The 17,448-nt window shown below is 41.7% G+C and overlaps 1 protein-coding gene across 1 annotated transcript; it reads left to right on the top strand.

Annotated features, from left to right (window-relative positions):
* The first annotated feature begins 12,093 nt into the window (after positions 1–12,093).
* On the top strand, positions 12,094–14,692 carry LOC147160324 (uncharacterized). Its single transcript, XM_086060171.1, is given in 4 exon segments — positions 12,094–12,157; positions 12,232–12,602; positions 12,604–12,839; positions 13,351–14,692. Coding segments are annotated over 4 exon segments (1,770 nt in total). The 3' UTR covers positions 14,450–14,692.
* Positions 14,693–17,448: the final 2,756 nt, after the last annotated feature.

The raw sequence follows: 17,448 nt of genomic DNA, 5'->3' as shown, positions 1-17,448 counted from the left end.
CTCGGGTCAAGATGCTTGCACTAATAAAAGTTATTCATACAGTATGCTTTATTTGCTGAAAGTTTAATGGCAACTACTTTTTAACAAATGTATACAGTGACATTGCATTCAAATACATATGAATGTCTGATCTGTTTATGATAGATGACATGAAAATCCAATACAATTACCGAATTGTATTACATGTGCTACAAATTACACCTGCAATCTCTTCAAGAGTTACAAAAATTAGGAAGGTACAGTATACTTCCTTAGTAGTATAATGCACAATAACAAAATATCAAAAGAGGAAAAATTCTTACACCTTGGTATTAATAGATATTCTGTTTGTAAGAGCTACATTTGACTAAGCATACACACGTGGATTGGATACTGTATTATATAGTGTTATATTGATAATTTTTTATTTTTGTTTTCCTTGACTGCTCTTTTTATAATGAATTTTATTCATTCAACTATTAACTGTCAGAACCGATTTCCTCAATAATGAATAGACAGAAGATATAGAAAAGCACAAAGTGGAGATGTTTATTAGTATAGGTACAATTCGGAGGCTTACATCATGTCATTTGATCCAATAAAGCACATTGCGTTGATACAATCTGAGCTCGCATGTAAGCACGTAAAAACATATAAAGCTAGCTCAATGGCTTCCTCTGGGGAGGTGGGTGGATGAAGATTATTTTCTGCCATGACAAGGCAGCAAATGTCAAACACTGTATCATCGCAGGGGTACGGTCCCCTCTGAAGGCATTCCTCTCTGCAGGCTTCAATCTTTGGTTGGGATACCTTTTTCAGGTACTCTCTTGCACCAAAAAGTTGGGGTAAGGTGTACATCATCACTGGGCGCCCACCTGGAGACACAGCATTCCTGCTTGGGCGAATTCTGTGAGTGTTCCAGAAGTGAACAACTTCCTGTAGTTCTTTCTAAATATGTATAAATAAAGAAAGTGATAAAAATCGGTTCACACATTTCTTGCAGTACAGTAGACAACATGATGCAAACTAGCCAGTAATTTAGTACACATCTGCTCTCAACATCTGCAATAGGCTTAAACTGCATCATGTAATTAAGAACAAACGCTAACGGGAACATTTTGCTTAATTTTCACACTTTTTAAGTACTGGTAATTTGAATATAGGTTGCAGTATACTGCTGATAATACTGGCCTCTTCCTTTAATGTTTGGAATCCTATAACCTAAACACATTACATGAATACCACACCCAAACTGACCCACAGTGTGGCATTTTACTACGATTGAAGTAAAACATCTTAAGCAGGTGCACTATGAGGGGAAAAATAGTAGTTATTTCAGTTCTTACCTCTATTATTTCAAGACATGTGAACTGAATGATACTTTTATCCAGGAAGTCACCAGAAAAGGAATCCGAGTCTTTTAGGTCTTGGAACAGGTTTATCCAAAACTGTGCGTGTTGCCTCCTTAAAAAGCTCCACCAGTTCTCTATTCTTTGGTTGTGATTGCTTGATCCATACAAATAGCATCTGTGTGAAAAGTTGTCCTGATGGCCGTGCCTCAAGAACATCTGCATTTGTTCAATATAACAGTTCTCAGTGCCAAGGTCCAAACGAATTCGGGCACAAGTTCCATTCCTTGATGACACCTCATCATTAAAGTATCCAGCGTATCCCTGTTTGTAGAATAAGCATGTAGCCATATTGCCATTCGTGAAAACCCATCTATTGCACCATTGTTGCAGATTCCGTACGGTTTGAGTTTGTCACAAGAGTCTACTTGCCTCAAAAAGTTTGGGCCTGGATTCTGGTAGATACGGCGCCGAAGGCGATTCCTGCGCCTCAGTTGCACACCATGCGGATCCAGTATTTATTTTATTTTTATTTTTATTTTTATTTTTTCTAAAATAGCTCAGTATTGTTCATTCGGTAATGTCATCATCATTGCTCTTTTTTTTATTTTTTTATTTTTATTTTTTATTTTTTTAATATATATATATATATATATATATATATATTTATATTTATTTATTTATTTATTTTGTATGTGGGTGAGTATGTGTATGTGCGTGCGTGCGTGCGTGCGTGTATTTGTTAGCTCACCAAAAACCTATGAGGAAAAATCCCATACCGTTCACCTAAACCGAACACTGCCGTCAGGAGACCCGAGGGGACCAATGAAAACAAAGGAAGGTGAAATCCAGCACCGACCAGACACCACCCACCAGGCCACCCACCAGAATTCTTCCCCAACCCCAAAAACATCTAAATTCCAACAAACCCCCCCCCCCCCCCCCACCCCCCCAAAAAAATCAGGGAGACCTCAAGAGACCGAAGGAGAGACTGAGGAAAGGAATGAAGGACAGACGAAGCCGAGTGAGATCCACAGACACCAGCCTCCACCGATTCAATGACCTGAGGAGGAAGCAAATTGTGTCTGAGTTTCGATAGATGCTGGTGTGGTGGATCTGGCATGCATGAAAATCTCCACCAAAGAGGGGAGCCGTCGACCCCTGCCAGGACAGAGCAAGCGCAACACCTCAGGGCCCCCCAGGCCGCGGCAGCGCCAAAGGACGACCCCCGGGCCCCGCCAGGGCCACCGGCCGGAGAGCAAACCCAGGAGCAGGAGCGCCCCCCACCCCAACACGGCCCGCGCCCCCGACCCAACGCAGCAGGACGGGGCACTGCAGGCCCGCCAGGCACCCCACCGGCCCCCAACCCCCGCCCCCTCCCCCACCCCCACCCCCACAACCCCCCCCGCCCCATCCACCCCCGCCATCCACCCCAACCCAGCCCCAGCCGCCCCCAGGTCCCCAATCCCCCAGACCCCCCCCCAGCACCCCCCACCCCGCAACCCCCACCACAACCCCCCCCAACAAAGCCGACCCCCCCGACCAACCGGCAGCCCCCCAACCCCCGATCCCCAGCCCCCGGGGACCCCGCACCCAGGCACCGGCGCCGAAGAGGGGCCGGACAGTGGAGCGGAGAGGGCAGCCGCGCCCACCCCACCCCCCGCCGCGTGGAGGGACGGAACACCGGGGGCAGAAGGGGAGATGGGGGCACCGGAGGACGGCCGACACCCCCGAACCCCAGGCCCAGCGGGGGAAGGCCGCGGTCGTCGCCCCAGCGTTCTTTGTGAAAGTTAACCCGTTACTGAGTCCGCCAGCTCGCCGACTGGCGAACTCTACCCCTAAACCGTGAATGTGACCCCACCCAGTGTATATACAAATGTGTGTGTGTGTGTGTGTGTGTGTGTGTGTGTGTGTGTGTGTGTGTGTGTGTGGGGTGCATTAAAATTAGGAGCAGGTGAACCGGAGCCGAGGGAAATGATATTCCCACGCTCCGATCCACCCGTCTCCCAAGCATGTCACTGAGTGTATGTGGTGCATTAAAAAAAAATAGATGGGGGGGGGGGGACACGGACAGGGGACCGCAGCACTGCTCTATACAGCGGTCCCCAACCGATGGCACCCCCACAAGCTCCCCCCCCACCAGTTGTGTGGTGCATTAAAATTGGAGGGGAGTTGTAGGGTGAAGACGGTGTTTCCACCCTACCCCACCCCCCAAAGTGTGTTATGTGCCCTATATGTCTATAAAAGTGTATTGTGCAAACCTAGTGTAGTGAGTTTAAGAGGAGCGACCAGCGGGGCCCCTCCCAACCGGGCGGGGGCAGGAGGCGCACCCGCCCACCAAGCCCCCACCCACCCCACCGGGACCCCGGCGGGCATACGGGACCAGCCCGGCAGGGCAATAGGGCTCGCCCCCCGGATACTGGGGCCCGCCCGAGGCGCCAGGACGCCCACCGGAGCGGGGTGGGCACAACACCAAACCCCAGCCACCCACGCCGGCCCCCGGAGCACCGAGACCCGGGCCATGGATGGAGCACCCGGCCCAGGGGAGGGGAATGAAGGCGTACCGGGGAGGGGGAAGGGAGACGACAAGAAGGGCAGGGCCGCAGAGGGAGGGGGAAAGGAGGAGGAAGGGTGACGAGGGAGAAGGGACAGGGAGGCGGAGGACGGGCGGGGAGAGGCGAGGAGGGAGAGGCAGCAAGGGGGAGGAAGGGGGAGGGGAGAGGGAACCACGGGGCACCCCGGCGGCCCACAGGCCCCGAACCGCGTCGCCGGGCCCAGAGCGACGGACCGCGCCGGAGCGGCGCCGCCCCAGACACCAGGGAGAGCCCCGCAACGCAGCACCCCCCAAGAGACCCAGGGAACGACCAAGACGCAGCCACCACCCAGCAGCCAACCGAGGGGCAGACCCGCCCACGCCCAGCCAGGGGGGGACAGCACCCACAGAATTAACCCACTGGCATGCCGTGAATCCGAATATCAACCCCTACTGCCCATCGGAGGCGAATCCGCTCGATCCCGCTGGCAGCAGCCGGGTTCCTGACTATAAAAACACACAATGATGATGTTTCTGTATTTGGCAATTTGTAATTAGTTACAAATTGCCAAATACAGAAACATCAATGCAAGTTATCACGCTGCTGTGGCTCTCGCTAACAGGCAGAATTAAGTAACCAGGTTTAGGTTAAAAAATTCTATATACGTAGACCATGTTTCTTTAAATTTTGACATTTGGTTTTTATTTGAGGCAGATATTTTTTCCATTAAAATGTGATTTATGAGGAGGTTAGACCATTAGTCGATATTCAGAGTTTGTTTATTTTTCCAGTTAACAAGAATTGTTTTTTTTTGCGATAGTAAGGGCTACAAGTATAGATTGAAATTGTTTATGTGGTAAGTCATTTGTTGTTAAGTCACCAAGCAAACACAAGTTTGGAGAGAACGGTATCCTACAGTCCAAGACAGCGGAAAGTTTTTCTAAGACTTTAGTCCAGAAACACATAACCGGAGTACATAACCATAAAGCATGAAAATAAGTGTCTGTAGTGTTTTGTAAACACTGGAGACAAATGTCGGAGTCTGAGAGTCCCATTTTCTTCATCATATATTGAGTAATGTATGTTCTGTGAATAATTTTATATTGGATAAGTTGTAAATTTGTGTGTTTTGTCATTTTAAAAACGTTTTCACAAACTTGAATCCAAAAGTCAGATTCCGGAGCTATAGACAAGTCTGTTTCCCATTTCGAGATGAGTAAAGACGTTTTATCAGTATATGAAAGTAAGTTATATATCTTTGAGAGTTTTTTTGTTGTTGTCGGAGAAAGCTTGGTAATATCTTTAGCTAAAACAGGCGGTTGGAGCGTACCCTGAAGTGTTGGAATTTGTTTCTTTATCATATTTTTAACTTGCAAATAATGTAAAAAAATTCTGTTTTTTATTTTGTATTTTTGGAGCAAGGATGTATATGATATAAACATATTATCTGAGAAGAGATGGTGGAGATGTGTAATTCCTTTCTGCTCCCACACACTCAAATAAAACAACTGGTTGTTAATTTGAAAGTCGGGGTTATGCCATAGGGGAGAAAGCCCACAAGGCTCCACTTGGGCTTTTGTAATTTCTAGTGCCTTCCACCAGGCAGTCAGGGTGGCGGAAATCATTGGATTTTTAAAACAGTTATGTCGCTTAATCGATGTTGTAATAAAGAGTAAATCTAGCAGTCTGAGGTTATTACAATCCTTCTGTTCTAGTTCCAGCCAACAGTTAGTATCTCTATTGGGTTGTGCCCATAAAATAATATATTGTAGCTGGTTGGCTATATAGTAGTGCATAAAATTTGGTGCCTCTAGCCCTCCTTTGGATTTATTTTTCTGAAGAGTAGATAGACTAATCTTTGCTTTTTTTTTATTCCAGTAAAATTTTGTAACGGCTGAGTCCAACAACTGGAACCAGTTAGCCGTAGGTTTAAATGGAATCATTGAGAAAAAATAGTTTATTTTGGGTAAAACTTTCATTTTAATAGGGGCTATTCGTCCTATTAGAGAAATAGGAAGATTATTTCAGCGCTCCAAGTCACTATAAATGCTATCCAGAAGTGGAGTAAAGTTTAAATTAATTAACTCAGTTAATTTAGGTGAGATTTTTATGCCTAAGTATTTTAAATTACCTATAGGAAATGAGTAGTGTGGGTCCATGAATTTTCTGTAATAGGTAGAAGTGTTGATTTTGTCCAGTTAATAGAATAATCTGATAACTGTGAGAATTTAGTTATTAAGTTAAATACTTCCCCTAACGAAATAGCAGGCTTTTCTAAATAAAGTAAAATATCATCGGCATATAGATTAATTTTATGTTCTGTTACCCCAGAGTGAATTCCTTGAATCCTTCTTTCCTGGCGTATGGCTAATGCAAGCGGTTCAATAAATATTGCAAATAATAAAGGCGACAGTGGGCATCCCTGTCTTGTGCCTCTCTGTAGAGTAAAACTCTGAGATATAATCCCATTAGTAGTAACAGTAGCTTTAGGAGAATCATATAATACTGACACCCAGTGAATAAATGACTTCCCAAAGCCAAATTTATTTAAAAAAGCAAAAAGGAAGGACCAGTTAACTTTGTCAAAAGCTTTTTATGCATCCAATGATATAATAACTGCCTTTTTATCATACCGCTGTGACATACTAATAAGGTTAAAGAGCCTTCTAATATTATTAGTAGAGTGACGCTCTTTAATAAAGCCTGTTTGGTCGCTATGAATGATTGTTGGGATTACTGTTTCTAATCTCGATGTAAAAGCCTTAGTGATAATTTTAATATCAGTGTTAAATAGTGAAATCGGACGGTAACTTGATGGAAGGGTGGGGTCTTTTTCTGGCTTTAATAAAAGTTTAATTGCTACTGTATTCATGTGTTGGCGTATGTGACCATTAGTTTTAATTTCTGTTACTACTGTTAAGAATAGTGGAGCAAGCATTGACCAGAAGTGCTTTAAAAATATAGCCGGATAACCATCCGGGCCAGGTCCTTTGCCATTTGGCATACTATCTAGAGCACTGTACAACTCGTTTATAGTAAGTGGTGCATCCAGTATTTTTATCAGTATCCTGATCGTTTCTTGAGTCACCACTGAAGAGGGTCTTCTGCCCAGATTTAGTCATAACTGTTTTAATTTCCTTATTTCCTCAGTAAAGCTTTGTGAGTGTTATCGCAATTTCTGCCAGGTGACGTCATGACTGAGACCTACTATATTTCCACATCAATGGGCCATCTGTCAATGTGTATTGAATGATGTTTTTAAAAGTCTTATCTCATGTCTGGTGAACTCCAGGGGGGCTGGGGGCTTGGGGGTTTTGTGATACCGCCCTTCAAGATAGTATAAGAATGTTGTAAGTCCTCTGAATCTTCGCACTTGTGAGAAGCTGCAGCCATTGTCTGTCACTCATAGGTGCCCGGAATATTCTGTAAAATAAAACCTTCGAAGGAACTGTTCACCGATCTCCAGCCTGTATTCGGATAATCAACATTCTCTCTACCCGAAAGACAACGAACACGCGGAAGACAAAGCTGATCTTCTAACACCACATAGCCAGCCTGAATGCATTTCAAATGCATCATTTTGTAGCCATGGAGCATGCCATATCTATCCAACTGATCCTGGACAAACATTGCTACATCTAGCAGATCTGAATGGGCTTTCCTCCTGAACAAATGCAAAGTCCTCAGGTGCCTGCGTAAAGTCGACAAACTAATAATAATACCGTTTATATGACTCAAAGACAGGACTATCTCCCAGTGCCTTAAACCCATATCAAAATAAAACTTGATTAAACTAAATAACATGGTCATGTTTACTTACTGGCTCTCAATAAACGAATGAATGTGTATACTGTATTGTGGTTTGTTCTCTAATCTCTGAGGGAAAACCCCTTAAAAAAATATTCAGAAAAACAGAAGAAAAAAATATTTAAAAAAACTGAAAAATAATTATTTTATAAAACAGGGAAACTTTACTCAGAAAAAAAAATATTCAGAAAAACAGAGGAAAATATATATTTTTTAAACAGAAAAAAAATTGTTTAAAAAAAACAAAGGGGAAAAATACTCAAAAAAACAACGCTTCCCCCAAAAAAATTAGTCAGAAAAACAGGACTTATTTTTTTTTTTTCAACTGAATGCAATACGCTTCCGTAGTGCTCTACAAAGCTGTCTGGAATTTTTACATTTACTGTTGGAACAAAAAAACTCATTATTTTTAACTCTTTGAACATAGTCATGTCAAAACTTTCTCACAGTATCAAGTTGTTCTTCATCTCCCTCCTCTTCGTCAACCGGCTCTTGTGCACTTCCGCATCGCGCCTCTCCCGCTATTGGTCGGAGGCGGGGGAAAGTGGACCAATGGGAGGTCAGTTGCTAGGCAGCCTGCACCATGCTGGGACACGCTCACACACACAGACACAAACACGTTAGTACAGTTGTTCCATTGAAAAGCAGCGGGATGTCACAACAAAACCCTGTTGCAGCGAACACAAACACACGGACACAGTGTTTTATATTTTGTGGTTTAAAAACGTAATATCGGTTCTATCGTTTTACTGGTTTTTCAACCAAACTACGTGTTTCTTCAACTAGCATATTTTTTATTGTCTACTGATCTCACTTCCGGGTTTAAAACGATAAACGAGCAGAACATTATTGATGGAAAAGTGAAAAACCTAAAATTATATATATATATATATATAAATCATAAAATCATATTGTATAAATTGCATAAAATTATTTTTGGATTGCCAAGCCGAAAAGCTTGTGACAAATAAGGCCATCACCTTTAGTTACTCAAAATGGCCATAAGAAATGTGTTCCTGACGCTTTTATTTGATTTAATCATCCACAGGTCTAATAAGCTTTACATGTAGTCCTTTTTTGTATTTGACTTGAACTTTTGTATCAAATTGTATTTGACTTTTGACTTCAACTAACACATTTTTATTGTTTACTGATCTCACTTCCGAAATGAACGATAAAGGAGAAGAAGAAGAAGAAGTGATGGAAAAGTGAAAAATCTCAAATTATATATAAACAATATAAATCTATATTATATAAATTATATAAAATTATTGAATTTAGTTTTATGATTTTCCATGTTTTTACAAGATTGGAGTGGATTTACTTCATGTTGGTATGTTGTGCTTAATTCATTCAAATTCATTGACGAAATCAGCAGGCCCAGGTTTGTTACTTTGCCCATCTGCTTCTGAGACAATGCAAGCCTTACAACACACACATGCATTTCTGCACATGCCATTCACACTTGTTGCATGTCTGCTGCACAATATAGCTTACAGAGCCTGGAAATGTCATAAAAGATAACATGAAATCAGGGATGTGGCATTTGTATAGAGTAGGGAAAAAACGGTTAGCCATGCATAGAGCACTTAAAGCTCCATCTTCTACGGCCATCCTATTCCGGCCTGTTGTCTATGTACCATTTCCACAAATTGTGCCCGTTTAGCCAATTGTTGTTGTTAGGATCAGCCTGTCCCCTGGCCGAATGTGATTTAATCGAGGACACAATGCCCCATCATATTGTTAACCTTCATCAACACCAAAGAAGCAAGCGCTTGTGCTTGCAAGCCTGTGAAGTGAAACTCAGAGAACTGTAAACAAATGTACCAGAAAAGCTTCTCATCCGCTTCCCGTTGTTCCCACATGCCCCTCGTACTAGAAAACACAAGTTTCATTTGGTTGGGATTGGGAAGTATTTTAGGCAGGGATAAGACAACATGCTGCCTTGCCAGGAGCGCGAGCAAAATAATATTTGGATTTGCATGCATGGTAAACACGGCATCCGCTGGTTCCTCAGACGTTTTCTCCTCTAACATGAAAATGATTCTCTCAAAAAATAAAATTGTGATTGACTATAGATGGATGTGCTAGTCAATGTCTGCTAGTCTATGAAAATGTTACAAGCATAGAATTGATGAATTGGAAATTTAAAAAATGATGAATTGGAAATTGGAAATAATAAAAAATAGAATTAAAACTACGACCATGACACAAACAAAGCTTGCTGCAAATGAGAATGATCTAGTTTGACAATCATTCAAAGCGATTTCATCATTAAAGCACGTATACAAAAGAGAAAGCTGCCTTTTAAAGAGATTTTATTTTTAACTCCTAAATGAGGATACATTGGATGTGTATGTGTGTTGTTGTTTTTTTAATAATAAAAACCTGTAATGTTTTGTCAGTGCCACAATGTGTTATGCATTGCAAAGTCTACTCAAGTGAATCTCCTTTGTATGCCTCTGCTTCTCTCTGGTGGATCTTAATAAAAACTTTATTTTCTGTTTTGTCGTCTTGCATTAGGGTTTTTTTACGCTAGAGGACAGCATTGAGTAAGTTTTTGTGACTTTTTGGTAGTGTTGACAAATTCTCAAACTTGAATCACGGTGTCTATTACAGCTAACAATTTGATTTATTTTGACGTTATTCAGTCATCTTTTTATTGTGACTTCACTTTTTTAATTTAACAAATACATAAATTTCAGCAGGGTCTTTTGGGGATAAAAATACCATACATTTATGTTATTTTCATGTTGTTTTGTAATTTCTGGTTTACTGTAACAATTAATTATTTTTAACGTTGCTTTTTGTTTATGTTCAAATATGTGTCAAAAGGTCTTTGGCCCAGAATTACATTAATTTCTCTAATTATTTCCCACTTTTTCAAAAATGAACCAGCACCTCATTTTTGCCCTTTAATGTTCTGTGTCAGAATAAAATAATAACAATAATAATAATAAGTTGCAGGCGGCACGGTGGATGACTGGTTAGCACGTCCGCCTCCCAGTGCAGAGGACGTGAGATTGAGTCCGGGCTTGGGCCTTCCTGGGTGGAGTTTGCATGTTCTCCCCGTGTTTGCGTGCGTTTCCTCCGGGTACTCCGGTTTCCTCCCACATTCCAAAGACATGCATGGCAGGTTAATTGAACACTCCAAATTGTCCATAGGTGTGATTGTGAGTGTGGATGTTTTTTTGTCTCTGTGTGCCCTGCGATTGGCTGGCAACCAGTTCAGGGTGTACCCCGCCTACTGCCCGAAGCCAGCTGGGATAGGCTCCAGCGCCCCCCGCGACCCTTGTGAGGACTAAGCGGTTAAGAAAATGGATGGATGGATGGATAATAATTTGCAGGGCCTTGGTGTTATAAACACAATGTAATCAATTCTTGTCAAAGACAACCATTGATATAACTTATTAGCACTGGTACAAACTTTCTGAAAGAGCACAGAGTTCAAAAGCTGCAGTCAAGCCCATCTACACACCAGGATGCTAACGTCAAGCAGCAGCCCCTGTAAAAAACAACAACAAAACAACAACTGTCCCCTCTGACCTCATGTACAGGTTTCCCGTCATTTATCTTAGATTGAGGGTACGTGCGGCAATTCACTTCCTAAAAAGGCATTTGTAGTGTAAGCATGGATCATTTAGGTCATCTGCAGGCTTGGAGGGGGGTTGATGGCGATGGCGTGCGGTTCAAAGGTTGTCTCTTTGCATCAGGACGGTTATGCATGGGAAACGCACACCCACATAGGCAGGAACAGGCTCAAACGGCAGCTGAGCTTGGACACACAAGGAGTTAAAAATCAGGTATTGTTATTTTTTACTTTTCATATGTTTTCATTCCAATTATCTTCTAGAATTGTCTTTAAGACTCATACAAGGAGCCATATTTGGATCTTAAGCCTTATTATGAGGCACAAGAACATGTGATTTTCAGCCAATAAGCAAATAATAGGAAGGGAAAAATACTGAAATGCAGCAAAAATAAATGAATTTGTATTTTTATTTTTATTAATTTTTTTATCAATGAAAAATAAAATATAATGGTCAATAGGTATTTACTGTATTCCAGTAACTGTTAAAAAAAAGTTCCTGTGTTAAATTTTTTAAATTGTATTTATTCTTTTTTTGTCTTTAATAATAAAAATTAATACAAATATGATGGTATTCATTGTGCCATTTAAGTGTAAAGTATAAAAAAAAAATCTAATTTCATTTGCAGACAAAGTGACAGACCAAACATGAACAGCACAACTATTCATTTTAACTTTGTGTATAACTCATGCTATAAACAATACATAGATACAATCAAAATGGTAAAACATATATTACCAATATTACATTGTTTTAAAATGTGTTTTTAATGATTTGTAATAATAGTTTCACATTTCATCACCCTCATGCATTAATCTGATGCCAACAGATGAAATGGAAGTTGTCACACACCTGCTACTACTCTTTATAATGCCTTTACATGTGTCCATCCTCCTAAGTACCAGAAAAAGGGAGAATAACCCATCCTTACTCAAGAAAATCTTCCCGAATGTTTTAATCTTGTGGTTTTAGAACAAGAAGCTTTGGAAGTGCACAAAGACATCGAAGGCTTCACAAAGACAAAAGAGGAGTGCAGAGATGCCAAGCAAGATGCAGTGAAGGAAGAGCGAGAGAGCATGTTGGTGGCAGGGATCATCCCTCACGAGATGACTCAAAACAAATCAAACAGTCTGCCTCATGCTACTCAGTCTCCTCAATCTTACACGTTTTCCAATCCCGAAGCACTCAGCCTCTTCTCTACTGTAAGTCCCAAGGACCACAAGGCCGTCTCACTGATAGAAGATGTCCTCACCGAGGTGCTGAGGAGTCCGGGACATTATTCAGAGCACATTAGTCCAGATGTGGAAGTCCAACCTGTGAGGAACGCCATAGACACAATAACAACAAAAAAACATAATCATTGAAAGAAGGGAGTACAGCCAAAATAGAGTGACCAAGCCTTCAGTTGAAATACTCGAGATCAAAAGTGACAAAAATACCAACATTCCAAATTGCAAGAGAAATGAAAGAAAAATGACCGTTAAAAAGAAAACAAAAGACATTAAGAAGACTAAAAAGATGGAGGACTTTCCTTACTTCATGGATAACTACTGTCCTCTGGATTGTGCCTGCTATGGAGGGTAAGACATGATGCCTGCGAAAATTATCATTCATCCCGATCATTTCATTTTCAGAGAATTGAATGGATCACAAGGGTCTGGATGTCTTAGAAGACATTTGCCTCTCATCAAAGCGGACTTCATCAGTTCATGTAACAAGGCTTGGTTAGGACTGCACCAGCCTGAGTTGGTGTGGAAAACCCAACTATTTATGCTCCAACTTCGAGGCACACCCCAACCACGAATGGTATAATTATTTTGGAATGCAAAACAACAATCATTACCTCGCAGAGATGACTCCCTAGTTACTATTCATTCCGTTGTAAATTGTTGGTGGAGAATTTAGAAATAGAGTTTTAGTCATTTTGGTCACTTGTCATAGAGGTGTCCAATGTAAATTGTGTTGTAGTTTAACCCAATGAAAAAACTGTCCCACTAAAGATATGGAGTTCAAAACGACCACTATTACATTCAGTTTGGAATATTCCTTATCAAGAAAACAGTTCATGTCTTCCGTCTGCCTGTTTTCCAGGGTGGTCGAGTGTTCTGACAAATGGCTGGATAAGATCCCATATGGCATCCCCTGCAGCTCCCGTTACATTCTCCTGATGAACAACCACATCCCGAGCATCCAGCTGGACCTTCTCCGGGAATACGTCTCCATGGAGTTCCTGGTCCTGACCCAGAACCGACTCACAGTCGGCTCGGTGGAGGGGGCATTTGAGGGCATCCTGGCCCTGAAGCGTCTATACCTGGATCACAACCTGCTGGCAAGCGTACAGACGGACCTTCCGGCTTCTCTTGAGGAGCTTTGACTGGACAACAACCGTGTGAGGGTGATGTCGGAATCATCTTGGGCTCGCTGTCCTGGGCTTTTGGTTTTAAGCCTCAGCAACAACAGTCTGGGTGATGGATCGGGATCTCTTCCGGATGCTGTGCTGTCTCCCCTGCGCCACTTGAGGACTTTGAACTTGGATCACAACCAACTGGTAACCGTTCCCCTTGGGTTGCCTTTGTCTGTCAAGGAGCTGTACCTCAGAGGGAATCTCATCGAGCACTTCAGTGGCAAAGCATTCAGTGAGAAATGCCAAGTGGTGATTTTGGACCTGAGTGCCAACAGACTGAGCAACAAAAGTTTGCCCAAAGATGCTTTCCTCAAAGCCACGCACCTGGAGAGCCTCAACCTGGAGGGCAACCGATTCAAAAAAGTACCCCGACACCTACCTTCGTCCCTCAAAACATTAAATCTCGAGAGCAACTGCATCTCCACAGTTAGAAAAGTTGCTTTCAACTCCTTGCGAAATCTAGAAAATCTGGGACTGGGTCGGAACAAGGTCTCCAAGCTTTCCCCGGGCGCATTCTTGAGTTTGCCCACATTGCACCAGTTGGACCTTTGCCACAACACCTTGCGCCAGGTGCCCAGACAGCTACCGCGGGGCATCCACACGGTGGCGCTCACTCACAACAAGATTCAGTCGGTGCACCGGGATGCCTTCTGCTGGGGTCAAGCGGGCTCCAGCCTCAGCAGGCTGGTCCGGGTGCAGTTAGCCAACAACGTGATGGACATGGGAAAGCTGGACTCCAAGGCTTTCAGGTGCTTGAGGGGATTTCAGGTTGTGCATTTCTACTAAAACAAAGGCATAGGAGACAGGCAAATGACTGCTTTATTGTTTAAACTTGGTGTACGAAGCAGGATTCACTTGTCAATTGTATCAAAATCTCAGCGTGTGTCCAGTTTCACCAAAAAGTCCAGGAATACTCTCTAATTCCTTGTTCACTACCATTTAACCAACAATTTGGCATCATGGAGTTCAATTCAAATATCGTAGAAAACTAAACTTCAAATGCAAAATTATTTAGCTTCACTTGGACTGTGTTACCATCCCAAGAAATTAGAATATTACATGAGAAAAAACTATTCAAATTATTTGAATATATCGAAATTAGGTGAGCATTGGCCTTTTGGAATGTATTTTCTCATATTTGAAATTAACATAAAAAAAAAATAACTGGACTGTGCCAAGTCTTAACATCTTTAGTGTGAATTTATACTAATATATGTATGTATATATATTTTTAAGTACATCCCTAAATGATTATATTTCTGTGATTGAATGATTATTTGTCATGGCATTGTCTAATTTTAGGAAGAGGCAAGAAATGCTATTTTCTCAGTTTTATATTGTTTAAATTCAGATTTTAATCACATTCATTATAGCTCAATGTTTGGGACACGTTGATTCAAAATGAAATGTAATTTTACAGTTAATTGTCTATTTATACATTTTCTTTGCTGGGGAGCGAAATGGCCCATAATAAACCGTATGATGTTTTATTCTTTATATTCAGTTACTTAACTAAATGAACTTTTTCTACAGCAGTCAAATTTTATTTAGGTGAGGGTAAATATATTTTTAATAGTATGTGCTGTGTATTCAATCTACCTCAGTGTTTCTATAATTAGGACACATTTTTGCTCTTTAATACAAAATAGACTTCCCCCAATTTTTTTTGTGTGTGTATGTAAATATGTGCTAATATATTAAGACGACTGCATTTGTTGATGTTCCTAACATAAATAAAGCACTGTACTGCTTCAGTCAACAAAACTTGCTTCTTTGAACAAAGTGACCACTAGATGGCGGTAAAATACAGCGACAATATCGCATCGTGACAGTTGCTGGAATCTTTGCACTAAACTCTCCATTGATGCAAACATATGCATGAGGAAGTTTAACTTGTGGGTTCAAATGCTATATTTTAACTGCAAAGATTTCTACGAGGAAGCGAAAGACGTTTAGGTGCAGAATGCTATTTGCTCATGTATGTTTTGCATCACTTGATGAAATTCTTCTCAGCAACGTGGCACCGCACCCACGAAGGCCCTGGGAACGACGAGGAGGAGGGGGGAGGGACTGAAGAAGAGAGGAAGGAAGGAGGGATGATGGGGGAAGGATAGAGGATGGATCCAGGCGCTTTTGGCTCGGTGTCCGGGAAGGGAAGAGCTGTGGCCGGGGAAACAGCTCACCAGCACCTCCCTACAGTCCAGCAGGACCCTGACCCAAATCACAAGTACCTGGAATCATCCCCACAATCCTGTCTTTTACATTATAGTTTTTTGGGTTTTTTTTACAGTGCAGAGTCAAGATTGCAATCAGGTGCAGTCAAAATCAGTCATCAGCCTTTTGTACATTTTGCTGTAGGAAGTGGGATTTTCTAAGAAAATGCTGCTGTGTTTTACTGAAGTGTTTCCAGATGAAGCAATTTTTTAACCACTTGCTCACCCGTTAACATTGTTGTTATTTACTCAAGGCCTTAAAGCACGTCCTTGTGTTGTGGTTCTCACCACATCCAGCTTGACTGGAAGTCCAACCACTTATTAAGTGGCTGTTTTGTAAACACTTGAAAGCCTCTTTTCTTGAAGGAAAAATAACAACAAAAATAAAAATAAAATAAATACAAATAAAAAGGCATCCTCTTAAAATGTTTCCCTAACTGTAGTGGTGACCATCAACACAAGAGGCGACAGGAAGGACATACTTGATCATTCGCTGTCCTCTTTTAAAGAATAAGGAAAAAAGGCCCTGGTGAAGGGTTAACTGAAATCCACAGCAGAGTGTGATTGCACGCAAGGGAAAGGAGGTGGCGCTTGAGCTAGTCAAGAGAGGAGCAGAGGGAAGGAGGGGAACCATGGGAGCCAGAGGGACCTCCGCACACATGCATGTGGCCTATATCGCAAGCACCATCCACGGTTCCACGGCATGCTCCCTCTTAACACATTCATCTGCCTTTTAAATAGTAAAACCCATTTATTTTTCCTGCTACCCTCTGGAGTACCTCCACAAGAAGGCCAGTGGGGGTCCAGACAGCAGCAGCTAGTGGCCTGTAAAAACTGACAAGAGAAAGTAAGGATAATGAGAGAAATAATGAACAAAGGGGGTAAGATGCACTTTTTTCCCACGCACTGCGGGCCCAAAATGGATGCTAAATAATCATAATGCATTTGCGGGGGTGTGATCATTAAAGTGTTAGGAAGTATCATCTAGTGAAAGGCAGTGGAGTCCAAATAGAGTGGTGCCTTAAGACTCAATTTATTTCACAAGCAGCATTTTTGGCAGAGTGAATAATTCCTAATTCAAATAAAAAAAGAGGATTCAAGTTTTTTATTGCTACAGCCAGTTGAAGTTTACTGTCCAACAAAGAGAGACTTACATTTAAAACAAACACATAACTTTGCCATAATGTCCACCATCTTTTTTTTTCTTTTTTTTTTTTTCTTTTTTTTTTAAGAGCTCAGTATTGTTCATTCGGAAATGTCATCATCATTGCTCTTTTTTTTTTTTTTAATATATATATATATATATATATACACATATATACATACATATATACATATATACATACACACATACATACATTTTTTTTTTTTGTGTGTGTGTGGGTGAGTATGTGTGTGTGCGTGCGTGCGTGCGTGCGTGCGTGCGTGCGTGCGTGCGTGCGTGCGTGCGTGCGTGTGTTTGTTAGCTCACCAGAAAACCTATTAGAAAAAAAAAAATCTCATACCGTTCACCTAAATCGAACACCAGGAGACCCGAGGGGACCGAAGAAAACCAAGGAAGGTGAAATCCAG

Source organism: Leptonotus elevatus, chromosome 17 (assembly GCF_054856555.1).
Source record: "Leptonotus elevatus isolate MCC_2025b chromosome 17, RoL_Lele_1.0, whole genome shotgun sequence".
Classification (NCBI taxonomy): Eukaryota; Metazoa; Chordata; class Actinopteri; order Syngnathiformes; family Syngnathidae; genus Leptonotus; species Leptonotus elevatus.
This window is presented reverse-complemented; position numbering and strand designations above follow the sequence as displayed.